This window comes from Ranitomeya imitator, chromosome 4, assembly GCF_032444005.1.
Source record: "Ranitomeya imitator isolate aRanImi1 chromosome 4, aRanImi1.pri, whole genome shotgun sequence".
Lineage (NCBI taxonomy): Eukaryota > Metazoa > Chordata > Amphibia > Anura > Dendrobatidae > Ranitomeya > Ranitomeya imitator.
The window spans coordinates 383,950,324-383,966,851 of NC_091285.1; the positions used below are offsets into that span (position 1 = coordinate 383,950,324).

At 48.4% G+C, this 16,528-nt stretch overlaps 1 protein-coding gene across 2 annotated transcripts in view; it reads right to left on the minus strand.

Annotated features, from left to right (window-relative positions):
• Positions 1-16,528, minus strand: part of MCM10 (minichromosome maintenance 10 replication initiation factor) — a 130,945-nt gene that overhangs the window by 51,782 nt on the left and 62,635 nt on the right. For both annotated transcript variants that reach the window (XM_069765199.1, XM_069765200.1), the window contains exons 13-15: positions 13,823-13,937; positions 12,899-13,121; positions 12,618-12,759 (exon numbers count right to left, since the gene is read on the minus strand). In XM_069765199.1, coding sequence (XP_069621300.1) covers positions 12,618-12,759; positions 12,899-13,121; positions 13,823-13,937 — 480 coding nt within the window. The remainder of the gene's footprint in view (positions 1-12,617; positions 12,760-12,898; positions 13,122-13,822; positions 13,938-16,528) is intronic.

Sequence of the window (16,528 nt, forward strand, 5' to 3'; positions counted from 1 at the left end):
GCCCTTTAAAGGACCCGTCGTCCCTAAAAATCAGACCAGGCATGGTATCCCACGTCGTAGGGGGGTATACGTGGAGGGGATACCCCACGAGTTCACATATTGGCTGAAAAAAAGATACCGCGCTTGAAGAGGCTTCTGTCCAGTGAATCGCTTATCTGGATGCTCCCTGTCCAGGTGAATGGCAAATTCTCTACGAGGGAGTTTAGTCTCCTTTTGAGGGACACTGCATGATCTAGAGCAGAACCGGAGTCCTCGTCAATCTACAGATATTGGTTGATTGTCTAAATAGGCGAATCCATCCTTTTCTGAAGCTCTGGAGAGTTCAGATCCAAGGCAATATCCGATCCATAGTCAGAGTCTTGTTCTCAGGAAATCCTTGGTGAGGGAGATCAGGAAACGAAGCTCCCGTTTTCTAGACGTCTGTACGTTTCCAGAACACTTGCAGCCCCTGCTAGCCGAAGGCTCCCATGTAGGAGAGGGACCATCTATACCGGTCCTGCGAGCACTCCAAGCCACAGAGGGTTCACGGAGGGATTCAATCTCTTGGTCAGAGAAGCCATGGATTGCGGAAGCCCACTCAGGGGAACTAGGTACTCTGGGATAAGCTGGGATTGGAGGCGGCGGGCTCCTGAGCTCATTTGGGGTGACCGGCTTCGGACTGGTCATGTGCCTTTAAGACCAGGGAATACTGGCATGTGCCTTTAAGACCAGGGAATACTGGTCATGTGCCTTTAAGACCAGGGAATACTGGCATGTGCCTTTAAGACCAGGGAATACTGGCCATGTGCCTTTAAGACCCGGGAATACTGGCCATGTGCCTTTAAGACCCGGGAATACTGGTCATGTGCCTTTAAGACGAGGGAAACTGTACAGGGGGAGAGAGCAGTACTTCCTTACCCGGGTACTGATGTTGCAGAGTCCTTGTACCCCTTTAATGTTAATCAATCGCCCCTGTGTGAGCTGGCCGGTTGGACCAAGATGGCCACCGGGAGTTGCAGAGGTGGTAAAGTCTCACAGAGAGGCGACAATTCGGGGGGTGGAGTCACAGCCACGATGTGGGCGGAGCCTGGTGACTTCCATGAATAGGCCCAATCTTGGGCCTAAAATTCTGCAGCCGGCGGGAGCAATACCAGGGGTAGAAGTGAGGAGGAGTTGGGGTGGTCAAGAAAAAACGAGCGCTCCCATGCCAGGTGAGAAGCGCCAGAAAAGTGGGCGGAGCCGCCATAGCGCACCATAGTGCGGGCGCGGCTTCTGGGATGCGGCGTACACATTGGCCGAAGACGGGGGTTACATTTTTGCAGCTGGCCAGAGCGTTACCTCAGGGAGGTGGGCCACAGGGAAGCCATGGCTGAGGCTGCTTGTCAGCATGTGAATATCCCACTGCAGAGGCCCATCACTGACTGGATCCACCCACCATCGGTGCGCATCTCGGAATGGAGCCGCTGCGATGACTGGGTTTCAGTGCCGAGGAAAGCACACGCACTCTACTGTTCTGCTGCAGGTCAGGTATTGCAGAGTGAACGGTGCAGGGATAGAGGGGTAAACTTCAATCCACCATCCCTTTGTTAGGGAGGTGGAGAGGGACCGTCCGCCTCCTTGTGCCATCCGCTTTAACAGTGGTGGGACAGTGGTGGCTGCTCGGACGCCATAGAGAGGGACCTCTGTACATCCACGGAGTTCAAGCCCCCAGGTGGACAGGGCCAGTTGTCCGGCATTAGGCCTGGCTGCAGAAAAGGATAAATGGAGGCGACACTCCATGTGCTCGTCTGTTGATGGTGCGGGGAGATCAGTGCCCTTGAAGGGACCCGTCGCCCCTTAGAATCAGCTCAGAATCGCAGGAGAGGATACACTCTCCGTGCTCGCCTGTTGATGGTTCGGGGAGATTGGAACCTTGAAAGGATCCGTCGCCCCATTCGTCCGTGGAAAAAAAAAACAATCAAAAAGGTAATCAAAATTGAAAAGTAAAATAATAAAGAGTTTTGGGTCTGAATAGCAGACCCGTCTGTGTGCCTCCTACGGACAACTAAGCAAGAACTGGTTCTCTGGAAGCCCTCATGAGGGTGTATACTGCATGGGAGGAGCTAACTTTCTTTGTACTGCTTAGAGTCAGCCTCCTAGTGGCAGCAGCATACACCCATGGTCTGTGGCCCCCAATGAGGCGAAGGAGAAAGTGGGTTGTTCCGTCCTCCATTGGATCTGAGAAAACAGATTTATTGAAAAGAAAATGGCTGTGTCTATTTACTGGTGTCACATTTGTTTTTGCACCCTTGCTGTTCCACTTCCCACAACATGTATTCGTTACATATAGTGGCAGTGTACAGACATGCCCAACAGCCTGGATCTTCTTGAACATGGGATGGATTGTTGTGCAGAAAAGCAAAGCATGCACTAAAAGTTTGGCATGATATAGTGCCCTGAAGAAAGGGCTGGTAGTACCCTGAATTGTGTAGATCAATCAGTTGAATATGACATGGTCAACAATGGTTACTGTTTGAAAGAGTGTGCGGTGATTTGGACTCTCATTTTGGATGATTGTATACCATGCACAGGTTGAATTGAACCCAAGGAGAGGGACTCCAGCAGAAATTGCACACAACTTCACGACTACAGTCTGTACACAACATAATGTAAGCATCTGAACAGAAAGCTCTAGAAGTGGCTCCTCCTTGTCAACAAGACACATTGGGTGTTTGCTCTGAAACAAAGGGAAAAGAACAGCAGACGTGCAGGAATAGTGTAACATTTAATTACACTTTTTTTTTGTAGTAATTTGTGCAGCATGGAAGTAATGAAACTTAGCAAGTAATTTTAATAGATTTTTCTTCATCCCTGTAAAAAAAATTGCATGCAAGTGGATTCAAACCCTCGGCTGTTCCACAGTCTAATTGAGTTCAGAATTTACTCATTTGGGGTGCAAGCAAAAGCACATGTGTCTCAGTAACCTTGGGGATAAGCTGCTGCTGCAGGAGTTTGGACTAATAAGCACAACAGTCACAGGAAACCGATGCTGACCCTTTCTCGGCCAATATCTGTACTTCAAATGAGTAGGTTCTGATATAAATGCTGAAACAAAATAATGAAACAAATTATAAAGGAAACGGTTACCCTTTTCTTTTAATTTGTATTTTATATCCCCTTAAAAAGGTGCATATATATATATATATATATATATATATATATATATATATATATATATATATATATATATATATATATATATATATATATATATATCACTAGAACTACTGATGGAGTCATTTTGACTCGTTTCGTTTTTTATTTCTCTTCTGTGACTACATTTTTCAGAATTCCGGCTTGAAACTCGGTGACTTTTCCTCAAATATAATGTGAAAAAAGATTTTGTGAGAATAAATAATTTTGGTAAAAAATTTGCGCGTTTTTTTCAAAATTTACCAAGAACTACTGAAGGGAGTCATTTTGACTCCCTACTATATTTTGAGGTCCTTTTGTCACTAAATGTTGCTATAAAGTTTTGTGCATAATATTCTTCGAGAAGCACCTGGCCCTACAGGATACGCCAGAAGAAATATCATTATCGATAGTCCTTTGAGCGCATGGCGTTTATTTTTTGATTCATATATATTGACACATATAAAGAACTGTACGCTTGCAGAAGCATGCAGGAACAATAATTTACAGTTTACTCTATCTGATGAGGAGCTAGATGCATTCATATTCTATGCTCGTGGAATATCTGGCACGAACCGTCACTCGATTAGCAGTATTTGGTGTAATGACTGGGGAATACCGTTTTGCAAAGCGACAATGTCTAGGGACCGCTTTGTTGAAATTATGAGGTTTCTCAGATTTGATGAGAAATCTACTCGATTGGAGAGACTGCAAACGGACAAGTTTGCTCTATTTTCTACTGTGTGGGACAGGTTTATTGAAAATTGTATTGCGTGTTACAAACCTGGCCCATACATAACGGTGGATGAGCAACTTTTCCCAAGCAAAACTAGGTGTCCATTCACGCAGTACATGCCTTCCAAACCAGATAAATATGGCCACAAATATTGGCTAGCTGTTGATAAGGAGAGCAAATATCTGGCAAATGGCTTCCCTTATCTAGGCAAAGATGACACACGCCGTGCTGAGGACCGTTTAGCTGACCATGTGGTAATGAAGTGATTGGACCCGTTTTACTTCATTAAAATTAGCTAAACAGCTAAAAAGCAAAGGAACAACCATCGTGGGAACACTGAATAAGATAAGGCGAGAAGTGCCTAAAGAAAACAGGATTTTTGGTTGCTTACAGTAAAATCTGTTTCTTGAAGCCTCCATTGGGGGACACAGGAACCATGGGTGTATGCTGCTGCCACTAGGAGGCTGACACTATGCAAATAAAAAAGTTAGCTCCTCCTCTGCAGTGTACACCCCACCGACTGGCATTATACTCTTCAGTTAGTGAGAAAGCAGTAGGAGATAATGAACAAGGTTGAAAAACCATAACCACAAACTTGAGAACTGTAAACGTGAAAACAGTCATAGAACAGATAACAGAAAACATTGGGAGGGAGCTGTGTCCCCCAATGGAGGCTTCAAGAAACAGATTTTACGGTAAGCAACCAAAAATCCTGTTTTCTTTATCGCCTCTCATTGGGGGACACAGGAACCATGGGACGTCCCAAAGCAGTCCCTAGGGCGGGAAAAAACAGACTTCCATCAGGTCAGGGGACTCACCACTGCCGCCTGCAGGATCCTTCTGCCTAGGCTGGCGTCCACCGAAGCGTAGGTATGGACATTGTAAAATTTGGCGAACGTGTGGATGGAAGACCAAGTTGCCGCTTTGCAAAGCTGTAGGGCGGAAGCCCTGTGGTGCACCGCCCAGGAGGCGCCGACTGCCCGGGTAGAGTGAGCCTTAAACCCAGGAGGGGGCACTCTGTTCTTGACCCGGTAAGCCTCCAAAATTGCCATTCTGATCCATCGAGCAATAGTCGCTTTAGAAGCCGGCTGGCCTCTGCGCGTGCCATCAGGAATGACGAAAAAAGAATCCGTCTTCCGGAAAGAGGATGTTCTATCCAGATAAATCCTCACTGCCCTGACGAGGTCTAGCTTGTTCAACGATCGCTCCAGAGGATGAGTCGGAGCTGGACAAAAGGAAGGTAGAACGATGTCCTCGTTGAGGTGGAAGGTGGAAACCACCTTAGGAAAAGAAGGTGGGGGTCGGAGGACCACCTTGTCCTGGTGAATGACCAAAAACGGAGGGCGGCAAGACAGTGCCGCCAGGTCGGAAACGCCAAGGTCTTCTGAAAGAGGATGGAAAGCGCAGAAACCTGACCCTTCAGGGAGCCAAGAGCCAGGCCCGAATCCAGTCCTGCCTGAAGACAGGCCAAAAGAGAAGGCAGGGAAAAAACCATAGACGGAACGCGGTTGGACTCGCACCAACGGAAGTAAGCCTTCCAGGTGCGGTAGTAGATCCTGGAAGACCAAGGTTTCCGAGCTTGAATCATGGTGTGAATCACCCGGTCCGAAAGACCGGACGCTCTTAGAACCGCGGTCTAAACAGCCACGCCGTTAAACTGAGCGACCGAGAATTCGGGTGGCAGATCGGACCCTGGGACAGCAGATCGGGCCTGTCTGGAAGGCACCAGGGAGCGTCCGCGAGAAGGTTGACGAGCTCCGCGAACCAAGCTCTCCTGGGCCAATCCGGGGCGATCAGGATGACCGGCACCCCTTCCGCTTTGATCTTCTTCAACAGCTTGGGAAGTAATGGAAGGGGTGGGAACAGGTAGGGCAGCTGGAACTGTGACCAAGGAATGGCCAGAGCATCGACGCCCACTGCGAGAGGATCGCGGGACCTGGAGACAAACTGCGGAACCTTCCTGTTGATTCGAGACACCGTGAGATCCACATCCGGAGTCCCCCATCGAAGACAAATCTGATGGAAGACCTCCGGATGCAAGGACCATTCCCCTGCCGCGAGACCTTCGCGGCTGAGAAAGTCGGCGGCCCAGTTGTCCACGCCGGGGATATGCACCGCGGATATCACCGGAACCGTTGCATCTGCCCAAAGGAGGATCTTGGATACCTCGGCAAGAGCTAAGGAGCTCCGGGTCCCCCCCTGATGGTTGACATATGCCACAGCCGTGGCGTTGTCTATCTGGATCCGGACTGAAAGGCCCCTGAGGATCCTTTCCCAGTGGCGGAGGGACAGAAAGATGGCCCGAATTTCGAGGACGTTGATCGGCAGAGAAGACTCCTGCGGCGACCAACGGCCCTGAACCGTCAGGTGGCGAAAAACCGCACCCCAGCCGATCAGGCTGGCGTCCGTTGTCACCACCTGCCAGTGAACCGGAAGGAAGGACCTGCCCTGGGAGATGAGAGGTGACGTCAGCCACCAGTTGAGAGACCGCTTGACCCGAAAAGAGAGTCTGATCGGCCGATCCAGGGAGAAGACCGACCTGTCCCACTGAGACAGAATGGCTTGCTGAAGGGGTCGAGAATGGAATTGGGCGAAGGGAATCGCTTCCAAGGTAGCTACCATCCTCCCCAGAACCTTCATGGCCGATCGGAGGGAGGGAGGCCGAGAACCCTGGAGCAAGCGTATGTCCCGACAAAGAGTGGATCTCTTGTCTTTGGGAAGGAAGACTCTGGTCTGATGAGTGTCGAAGAGCATGCCCAGAAAGATGATGCGCTGAGAAGGAATAAGGCAGGACTTCTTCCGGTTGACCAGCCACCCGAAATGGGCTAAGGTGTCGAGAACAATGGACAGGCTTTCGTGGGCCTGAGCAAAGGACGGAGCCTTGATGAGGATGTCGTCGAGGTATGGAAAAAGGACCAAGCCTCTGACTCTCAAGATGGCCATCAGCGCCGCCATGATTTTCGTGAACACCCTTGGCGCGGTTGCGAGACCGAACGGCAGGGCGATGAACTGAAAATGATCTTGTTGCACTGCGAAGCGCAGGAAACGGTGATGTCCGGGAAATATCGGAACGTGTAGGTAGGCGTCCTGGATGTCTATAGAGCATAGAAATTCCTGAGCCTCCATGGAAGCAATTACTGAACGAAGGGATTCCATCCTGAAGTGTCTCAGGCGAACCCTCCTGTTCAGCAATTTGAGGTCCAGAATGGGACGAACCTTGCCGTGTTTTTTCGGTACCACAAAAAGGTTCGAGTAGAAACCCGTGTACCGCTCTTTTTCTGGGACGGGAACGATTACCCCGGATTTGAGCAGAGAAGCGATGGCTGCGAAGAAGCCCGGAACCAGAGCGGGATCCCTTGGAGGATGGGATTGGAAGAAACGATCGGGTCGGGAGGCGAACTCTATTTTGTATCCCGAGGATACAACTTCCCTGACCCATGCATCCTCTACTGCGGAAATCCAGACGTCCCTGAAACGGAGAAGACGGCCCCCCAACCTGGGAGTTGGGCTGGAGTCTTGCCGAGAGTCATGCGGAGGTGGATCTTCCAGTCCTGGGCCTGGACGATCTACCTTGGGAATAGCGAGGATGCCAGGACGGAGTGGGCCTGAAGGACACCGCCTTCTTCTCTTGACGTGCCTGTGGCCTCTGTTGCTGCTGGGAAAAAGAGTTTGATGCAGCGAAGCGACGAAAAGGCCGAAAAGAGCGAAACTGCCGTCTAGGAGGAGGGCGACGAGGCTTAGCCTGGGGGAGAATAGAACTTGTACCCCCGGTGGCGTCCTTAATGATTTGGTCCAGCTGGGAACCAAAGAGACGAGAGCCCTGGAAGGGCAGACTAGTGAGGGACTTTTTGGAGGACAAGTCCGCCTGCCAGGCCTTGAGCCAAACGGTCCGGCGGATGGCAACGGCATTGCTGGAAGCCTGAGCCGCACAAGACGCGACATCCAGGGAGGCGGAAACCAGGTATTCACCAGCGTGGGAAATCTGGTTGGCAAGTTCCGCTAATTGCGCGGGAGGTGCCCCGTCCAGGATACCTCGCCATAGATCCTTGGCCCATTTTGAGATGGATTTTGAAGCCCAAGTGGAAGCAAAAGCTGGACATAGCGCTGCTGAAGCCGCTTCGAAGGCAGATTTTGCGAAGGATTCTATAACTCTGTCGTTAGAATCTTTCAGAGATGCTCCGCCGGACAGTGGAAGCACCGTGTTGGTGGACAGCCTGGAAACAGGGGGATCCACCGAGGGGGAGACCGTCCAATTGGCGGTAAGTTCTGGTGAAAAAGGATATAACACCCCCAGGCGTTTTCCCCTCTGAAAACGTCTGGTCGGATTCTCTCTCTCCCTGGCCAAGATTTCCTCGAATTCAGGATGAGGAGCGAAAAATTTTGAAGGTGGTTTGGCCCGTCTAAACGAAACCGCCTGATCTGCGGGATCCGTAGAGGGATCCTTGATGCCGCAGGTTTGGTTTATAGCCCGAATGAGGTTCTGGACCGTCTCACTCATGGTGGCGATCTGGTTAGGATCCAGCTCCGAAATATCCTCTGAGGGCGCATCAGATAATGCCTCGCCTGACTCAGGGGAGGAGGATCGGTGGGACACCAACCGCGGGGGAGGGCCGTGCGGCGAGATGGAACGCGAAGAGGACTCAGACCGACGTTCCTGTCTGGACCTTTTGTAGCTTAGCAAGGAGGGTTCGGGCGGCGGTTCCTGCGACCCGCTGGCCACGGCAGGGGTCTGCAGGGGTAACCGATCCAGCGCGGACACCAGGGTTTGAGATACCAGTGTTAAATCGGCCACCGATTGTGACAGAGGCGGCCCAGCCTGGGATGAAGGGGGATCACTCTCGGGCGGAACAGCCGGGGGATCCTGGGCGGTGGGAACAATCGGGTTGCTGCAGGACTGACACAGCGGGGAGGACTGACCTGAGGGAAGTTTGCTGTTACAGGATGAACATGCAAAGTACGTGACTAAGGCAGAAGATGAAGAAGTAGAGGGACGAGAGCGGCCCCCTTTAGAAGACATTTTGAGAGATCCCTGAAGATGCCAGTGGGTTAGGGGACAGTGGGCAGAGAAGGGTGTCAGTCTGCAGTGCAGCTACTCACGGACCCGGTCCTGGAGATGTCCCACTTGTCAGCGGAGAACTCCTGTCCTGAGGGCGCAGATCGCTGAGCTCACAGAAAAAAAACACGTGCGGGGCTGAGCAGGTGCTGCTGTGGAGTGCACACCAGAAGAGTGACTAATCCCTGGAGGAAGTGGGCGGAGCCAGCCACGGAGGCGCCGGTGGGCAGGACAAATATGTCGGGCGGGAAAAAAAGCCCGCCCGCAGACCGGAAGAGAGGGAGCGCGCAAACCGGAAGTAGGCCCCGAGAAGCCGGGGCCTAAAGTAGGAGCCGGCGGCCGAGGAGGCTAACCGCGGCGCCGGAAAGATGCGCCGGAAAGGTGCGCCGCCATAAACACAGGCGGCGCAGCAGCCTGCCAGGCTGCGCCGCTAGAGAAAACCTGCTGCCGAGAAACCCCCTGCGGCGCCAGAGCAGCGCGCCGCAGGAAGAAGCGGTGCGCCGGTCCGTCAGGGCCGCAGCGCCTGAGTGCCCCCGGAAATCGCGGCGCGCCGACCTGTCAGGGCAGCAGCGCCGGAGAGCCCCCAGCAAAAACTGCGGCGCGCCGGCCCGACAGGGCCGTAGCGCCTGTGTGCCCCCTGGAAAACCGCGGCGCAGAGGTCAGTGCGCCGCGGGGAGAAGATGTGGCCCCTACCGAAGGACTGGTAGGAGAAATCGCGGAGCCCACCTCAGGCAAACGGCGCGGCAGCCTATAACGGCCCCGCGTCCGTAAGAGAAGATCTGCAGAGAAACTGCAAGCCCAGGTCGTGCTGCGGGGATCCATGCAAGCAGCGACCCGGGATACAGGAGCCCCTAGTAAGACCCCCAGGAAACTCTAGGAAGGGATGGGGGGAAACGGCGGCGCCGGATACTTACCTCAAAAATCCCACGCCGGTACTAACCTTTAAAAGGGGGATGAGACGTCCAGGGAGCTGATGGACGTCCTCGTCTCCACAACCGACAGGCTCTGGTGGGCGAGTGGGTGGGGGACGGAGCCAGGACCGGACTTCTGAGCACGCTTGTGTGCTAGGATCTTGGTCCTGGATAGGGATCTATGAGGATACGGGGTGGCAGTACACGCCGTACTCATAGTCCATAAAGTAGGACTACAGGTGTGACTGCTCACCCTGTATCCCATCCGGAAACCTGAAAGAAAAACGACGCACATTGAGGTAGATAAGGGTCTAATGAAAGACCCGTGTCCACCTCCTACTGACACTAAGCTAAACTGAAGAGTATAATGCCAGTCGGTGGGGTGTACACTGCAGAGGAGGAGCTAACTTTTTTATTTGCATAGTGTCAGCCTCCTAGTGGCAGCAGCATACACCCATGGTTCCTGTGTCCCCCAATGAGAGGCGATAAAGAAATAAAATCCATGAAAGAGGAATTGTACAACACTAAAGTGTTTAGAAATGAAGACAATTTTACACTTACAGTATATCAAGGAAAGCCCAACAAAAATGTTGTCATTTTGAGTTCCGTCCATCCAGATGTTGTTGTTGCGTCTGATTCCGCTAAAAAAACTCCAGAAACGGTAAAGTTTTACAATGAAACAAAATATGGAGTAGATGTAGTGGATCAGATGGCACGAAAATATACCACACGAACATCCACAAGGAGATGGCCTGTTCATGCATTTGAAAATGCCTTAGACTTTGCGGGTATAAATGCATGTATAATATTCAAGGAGATTACCCACCAAAAAATGTCACGCAAGGCATTTTTGCAAACGCTTGTGAGAGAGTTGAGTGGTCCTTATGTCACAGATAGGGAAAAGGGTTCCACGTCCCAAGTTTCTACATGTTCAGAAGTGATGGTTCAAACAAAATTTTGCCAGATCAAAGAAAAGTGCAAGAAAAATAGATCTGTCGGCAATTGTAAGACTTGTGGTAAGTCTTTGTGTGGGCAATGTACTGCCATAAATCAAAGGCAATGCCTAAAATGCGAAACACCAAATGTTTAGAAGGTGAATTCTGCGCCATATTTTCATTTTTATGCTCCTCCACCTACATTTTCTCTGTTTTTTGTTCTTCAGTTGTTGTTTATATGTGTGCACTTGAATAAAAAAAAAATGTTTGAAAAACGTCTATTATAATTATTGTTATTTTCTGTAGAAAAATAAGAAAAGCAGAAAAAAAAAACAATCAAAAGCATTACTGTTGGATCTCACAATAATAATACATTACAAAAAATATAATTATTAATAAATAACCACAAATGAAACTCTAAAAATAAACGAAAACAAGCAAGGAGTCAAAATGACTCCTTTCAGTAGTTCTAGGCGGGGTCACGAGTCCAGTAGTCCTAGTATACTGCATGGGAGGAGCTAACTTTCTTTGTACTGCTTAGAGTCAGCCTCCTAGTGGCAGCAGCATACACCCATGGTCTGTGGCCCCCAATGAGGCGAAGGAGAAAGTGGGTTGTTCCGTCCTCCATTGGATCTGAGAAAACAGATTTATTGAAAAGAAAATGGCTGTGTCTATTTACTGTGTCACATTTGTTTTTGCACCCTTGCTGTTCCACTTCCCACAACATGTATTCGTTACATATTGTGGCAGTGTACAGACATGCCCAACAGCCTGGATCTTCTTGAACATGGGATGGATTGTTGTGCAGAAAAGCAAAGCATGCACTAAAAGTTTGGCATGATATAGTGCCCTGAAGAAAGGGCTGGTAGTACCCTGAATTGTGTAGATCAATCAGTTGAATATGACATGGTCAACAATGGTTACTGTTTGAAAGAGTGTGCGGTGATTTGGACTCTCATTTTGGATGATTGTATACCATGCACAGGTTGAATTGAACCCAAGGAGAGGGACTCCAGCAGAAATTGCACACAACTTCACGACTACAGTCTGTACACAACATAATGCAAGCATCTGAACAGAAAGCTCTAGAAGTGGCTCCTCCTTGTCAACAAGACACATTGGGTGTTTGCTCTGAAACAAAGGGAAAAGAACAGCAGACGTGCAGGAATAGTGTAACATTTAATTACACTTTTTTTTTGTAGTAATTTGTGCAGCATGGAAGTAATGAAACTTAGCAAGTAATTTTAATAGATTTTTCTTCATCCCTGTAAAAAAAATTGCATGCAAGTGGATTCAAACCCTCGGCTGTTCCACAGTCTAATTGAGTTCAGAGTTTACTCATTTGGGGTGCAAGCAAAAGCACATGTGTCTCAGTAACCTTGGGGATAAGCTGCTGCTGCAGGAGTTTGGACTAATGAGCACAACAGTCACAGGAAACCGATGCTGACCCTTTCTCGGCCAATATCTGTACTTCAAATGAGTAGGTTCTGATATAAATGCTGAAACAAAATAATGAAACAAATTATAAAGGAAACGGTTACCTTTTTCTTTTAATTTGTATTTTATATCCCCTTAAAAAGGTGCATATATATATATATATATTTTTTTTGTTTTGTTTTAAACTGAGCCAAGGTTACTCGATGCCAAAGTATTTGCAACATTTGTGGCTACCAGGACTTTCCTATTTATATATAAGCTTCTGTTCTCAATAGAATGATTTACTTCCCTACAAATGAACTTGCACTGTTGAGGGCCAAACAAACCTAAGTTTAGGCTTTAAGCTTATACGGATCTTATTTAGTATCTTATTTAGTAGTAGAGTAGAGCAGTACCTTCAGAAGGTGGCACATCTGCCTGCACTCTCTCAGCCATTTGATCAATATCAGTGATGCTGGATCGTTTCCTCTTGATACTATTAGGATCTTCCTTTGCGAGAAACTGCCCTTTGGCTTTTAACTTGCGTATAGCAGCTAGCTATTAAAGAAAAAAAAAGTAAAAATAAAGCAAATATAATTTCATAATTAGATTAAAATAAGCTTTAGGCTACCACACTGCACAGCAGAATTAAATGATTTTTTTTTTTTTTATAACTGTTGAGTAAGGTGATGGTTACCTTTTTAGCATCAGAAGAAGGACTTTTCTTGCAGACAGGAGGAAAGGAAGAAGAATCAAAAAACAAAACATCTTCTCCTTCAGAAAACCCACGAGCCAACTTAGGGGTTGACAACCTCTGGGCCGCTGGGAACTCCGAAGCTTGCCTTGGAGATTGAAAGGTGGTTTGTCCTACGCAGGCAATTGTGCTGCATACCTCGGATTTACTAGTACTCTCCAGAAATCTAGAAAATGTAAACACGAGATTAACCTTTTTGAACAACAGTGAATCCAATGCCACTCTTTAACAGGCACAAAAAGTTCAAGAATTTTTACAAAAACAAAAAAATAAGCCCATTCAACACTAAACATCTTCCACTGCTCAATGGTGGACAAATGCTAGAGTCTTTTAGGCTTATAGAAAACAAATTAAATTGTTTGGGATCCTCACATTATCAACCATAAATTATTTTTAGTTCACCGTATTCTGTATGAGACTTAGCTGTCTCTGGGATCAGCTGCAATTTTTTTTAATTTTTATTAAGGAAATATATCAGAAACTGGTACTTCCAGCTAGCTTTTTGGTGGTATTTTATGTGATTATGGAAGGCCTGACAGGCCAGGGCAGCTAAGACTTTCAATGCATGTCACCCATCACTCTCCACATTAAGTGATAGCATGTAGTCATTCCACCAAAGACCACTTTTTACTTCAATACTTCTTTATTGTAGCAAATATTACAATTTAGTGACCTCCTATGAAGCTCTGCAATGACAACCCATGCAGTGATGGAGTAGATGGCTTTGATGGACACCATCACATGATAAAGGAAAAAAAAAGTATTTGTTTTTATGTTTAGCAAATACGGTTTTTATTGGCTGGGGCACGATTAAGGTATTGGCATTAAATACAAATTGTATAACTGCATACAAATATGACAGTTTACCTTTTCTGGATCTCCTCTGTCCTTTTTCTTCTTGCATCCAGCATCTGCTGTTTCTGTTGTTTTAGAAGTTCTGATGCCGATATAGATTGAATAGGAGAGACAGACTTGGCAGAACCTACAATAAATAGGGATTTTTGTGTACTCACCGTAAAATCCTTTTCTCAGAGCCACTCATTGGGGGACACAGAACCATGGGTGATATGCTGCTGTCGCTAGGAGGCTGACACTTAAGGTACCTTCACACTAAGCGACTGCAGCGATCTAGACAACGATCCGGATCGCTGCAGCGTCGCTGTTTGGTCGCTGGAGAGCTGTCACACAGACAGCTCTCCAGCGACCAACGATCCCGAAGTCCCCGGGTAACCATCGGGTTACCAAGAGCAGGGCCGCGCTTAGTAACCCGATGTTTACCCTGGTTACCATCCTAAAAGTAAAAAAAACAAACGCTTCATACTTACCTTCTGCTGTCTGTCCCCGGCGCTGTGCTTCTCTGTACTGGCTGTGAGCACAGCGGCCGGAAAGCAGAGCGGTGACGTCACCGCTCTGATTTCCTGCCGCTGTGCTCACAGTGAGTGCAGGAAAGCACAGCGCCGGAGGACAGACAGCTGAAGGTAAGTATGAAGCGCTTGTTTTTTTTACTTTTAGGATGGTAACCAGGGTAAACATCGGGTTACTAAGGACGGCCCTGCGCTTAGTAACCCGATGTTTACCCTGGTTACCAGCGAAGACATCGCTGAATCGGTGTCACACACGCCGATTCAGCGATGTCAGCGGGAGAGCCAGCGACCAAAGAAAGTTCTGGCCTTCTAGCCCCGACCAACGACATCACAGCAGGATTCTGATCGCTGCTGCGTGTCAAACTGAACGATATCGCTAGCGAGGACGCTGCAACGTCACGGATCGCTAGCGATATCGTTTAGTGTGAAGGTACCTTAAGTTGAGACAAAAAAAGTAGGCTCCTCCCCTGCAGTATACACCCTCATGCTGGCTTCCAGAGACCCAGTTCAGTGTAAAAGCAGTAGGAGATCATTAACAACATCTTACATAATATCAGAGTACAACATATCAGAGTAAGTTAAGAACCAAAAAAGAAACAAGCCATAAGGCAAACAGGGTGGGTGCTGTGTCCCCCAATGAGTGGCTCGGAGAAAAGGATTTTACGGTGAGTACACAAAAATCCCTATTTCTCCTTCGCCACATTGGGGGACACAGAACCATGGGACGTCCCAAAGCAACAATACAACCAAATAACTCTATGTACCAACTGACTATAAATGCGCAACGGCCGCCTGCAGAATACGTCTGCCAAGGGCCGCCTCCGCAGAAGATTGAGTGTGAACGTTGCAGTGCTTCGTGAAAGTATGCAGGCTGGACCATGTTGCGGCCTTGCAAACCTGCTCTGCCAACGCCTGGTTCCGAATGGCCCAGGAAGCACCCACTGACCGAGTTTAGTGTGCCCTAATTCCCGCCGGGATGTATGCCCCTGACCCGATAAGATTCTTGAATAGCTGATCGGATCCATCTGGCTATCGTGGCTTTAGAAGCGGCTAAACCCTTTCTATGACCCTCTGGGAGCACAAAGAGGGAGTCTGATTTGCGGAAGGGGGCAGTCCTAGAAATGTACCTCCTGAGGGCCCTCATCACGTCCAAGATGTGAAGGGCCTTTTCAACCCTGTGTCTTGGCTGTGGGGAGAAGGAGGGAAGAACGATATCTTCATTAAGGTGGAAGAATGAAACCACCTTGGGAAGAAAAGACGAAGATAGACGTAGGACCACTTTATTCTGGTGGAAGGAAAGAAAGGGCGCCCGGCAGGACAGAGTGGCCAACTCAGACTCGCCTGATAGAGGTTACTGCTACAAGGAAGGCGACCTTCCAGGAGAGAATAATAAGCGAGACATCTTGCAGAGTTCAAAAGGGGACTGCTGAAGAACACTCAAGACCAAATTGAGATCCCAGGTCTCTAACGGCATTCTAAAGGGGGGTACTACGTGGGAGACCCACTGAACAAAAGTCCTGACATGCAAGTTAGCATCAATCTTACGTTGGAACAACACGGATAATGCCGAGATCTGACCCTTGAGGAACTGTGCGCCAGACCGGAATCCAAACCGGACTGGAGAAATTCCAGAATAGAGGGAATTGAAAAAACGAGGAGGGCGTCCACGGAGCCTGCACCATGAGAAGGCGGCTTTCCAGGTTCGGTGATACAGTTGTGGACAAAAGTATTGACACACCTGCAATTCTGTCAGATACTCAGTTTCTTCCTGAAAATGATTGCAAACACAAATTCTTTCGTATTATGGTCTTCATTTAATTTGTCTTAAATGAAAAAACACAAAAAGAATTGTCCTAAAGCCAAATTGGATATAATTCCACACCAAACATAAAAAAGGGGGTGGATAAAAGTATTGGCACTGTTCGAAAAATCATGTGATGCTTCTCTAATTTGTGTAATTAACAGCACCTGTAACTTACCTGTGGCACCTAACAGGTGTTGGCAATAACTAAACCACACTTACGGCCAGTTGACATGGATTAAAGTTGACTCAACCTCTGTCCTTGTGTGTACCACATTGAGCATGGAGAAAAAAAGAAGACCAAAGAACTGTCTGAGGACCTTGAGAAACCAAATTGTGAGGAAGCATGAGCAATCTCAAGGCTACAAGTCCATCTCCAAAGACCTGAATGTTCCTGTATCTACCGTG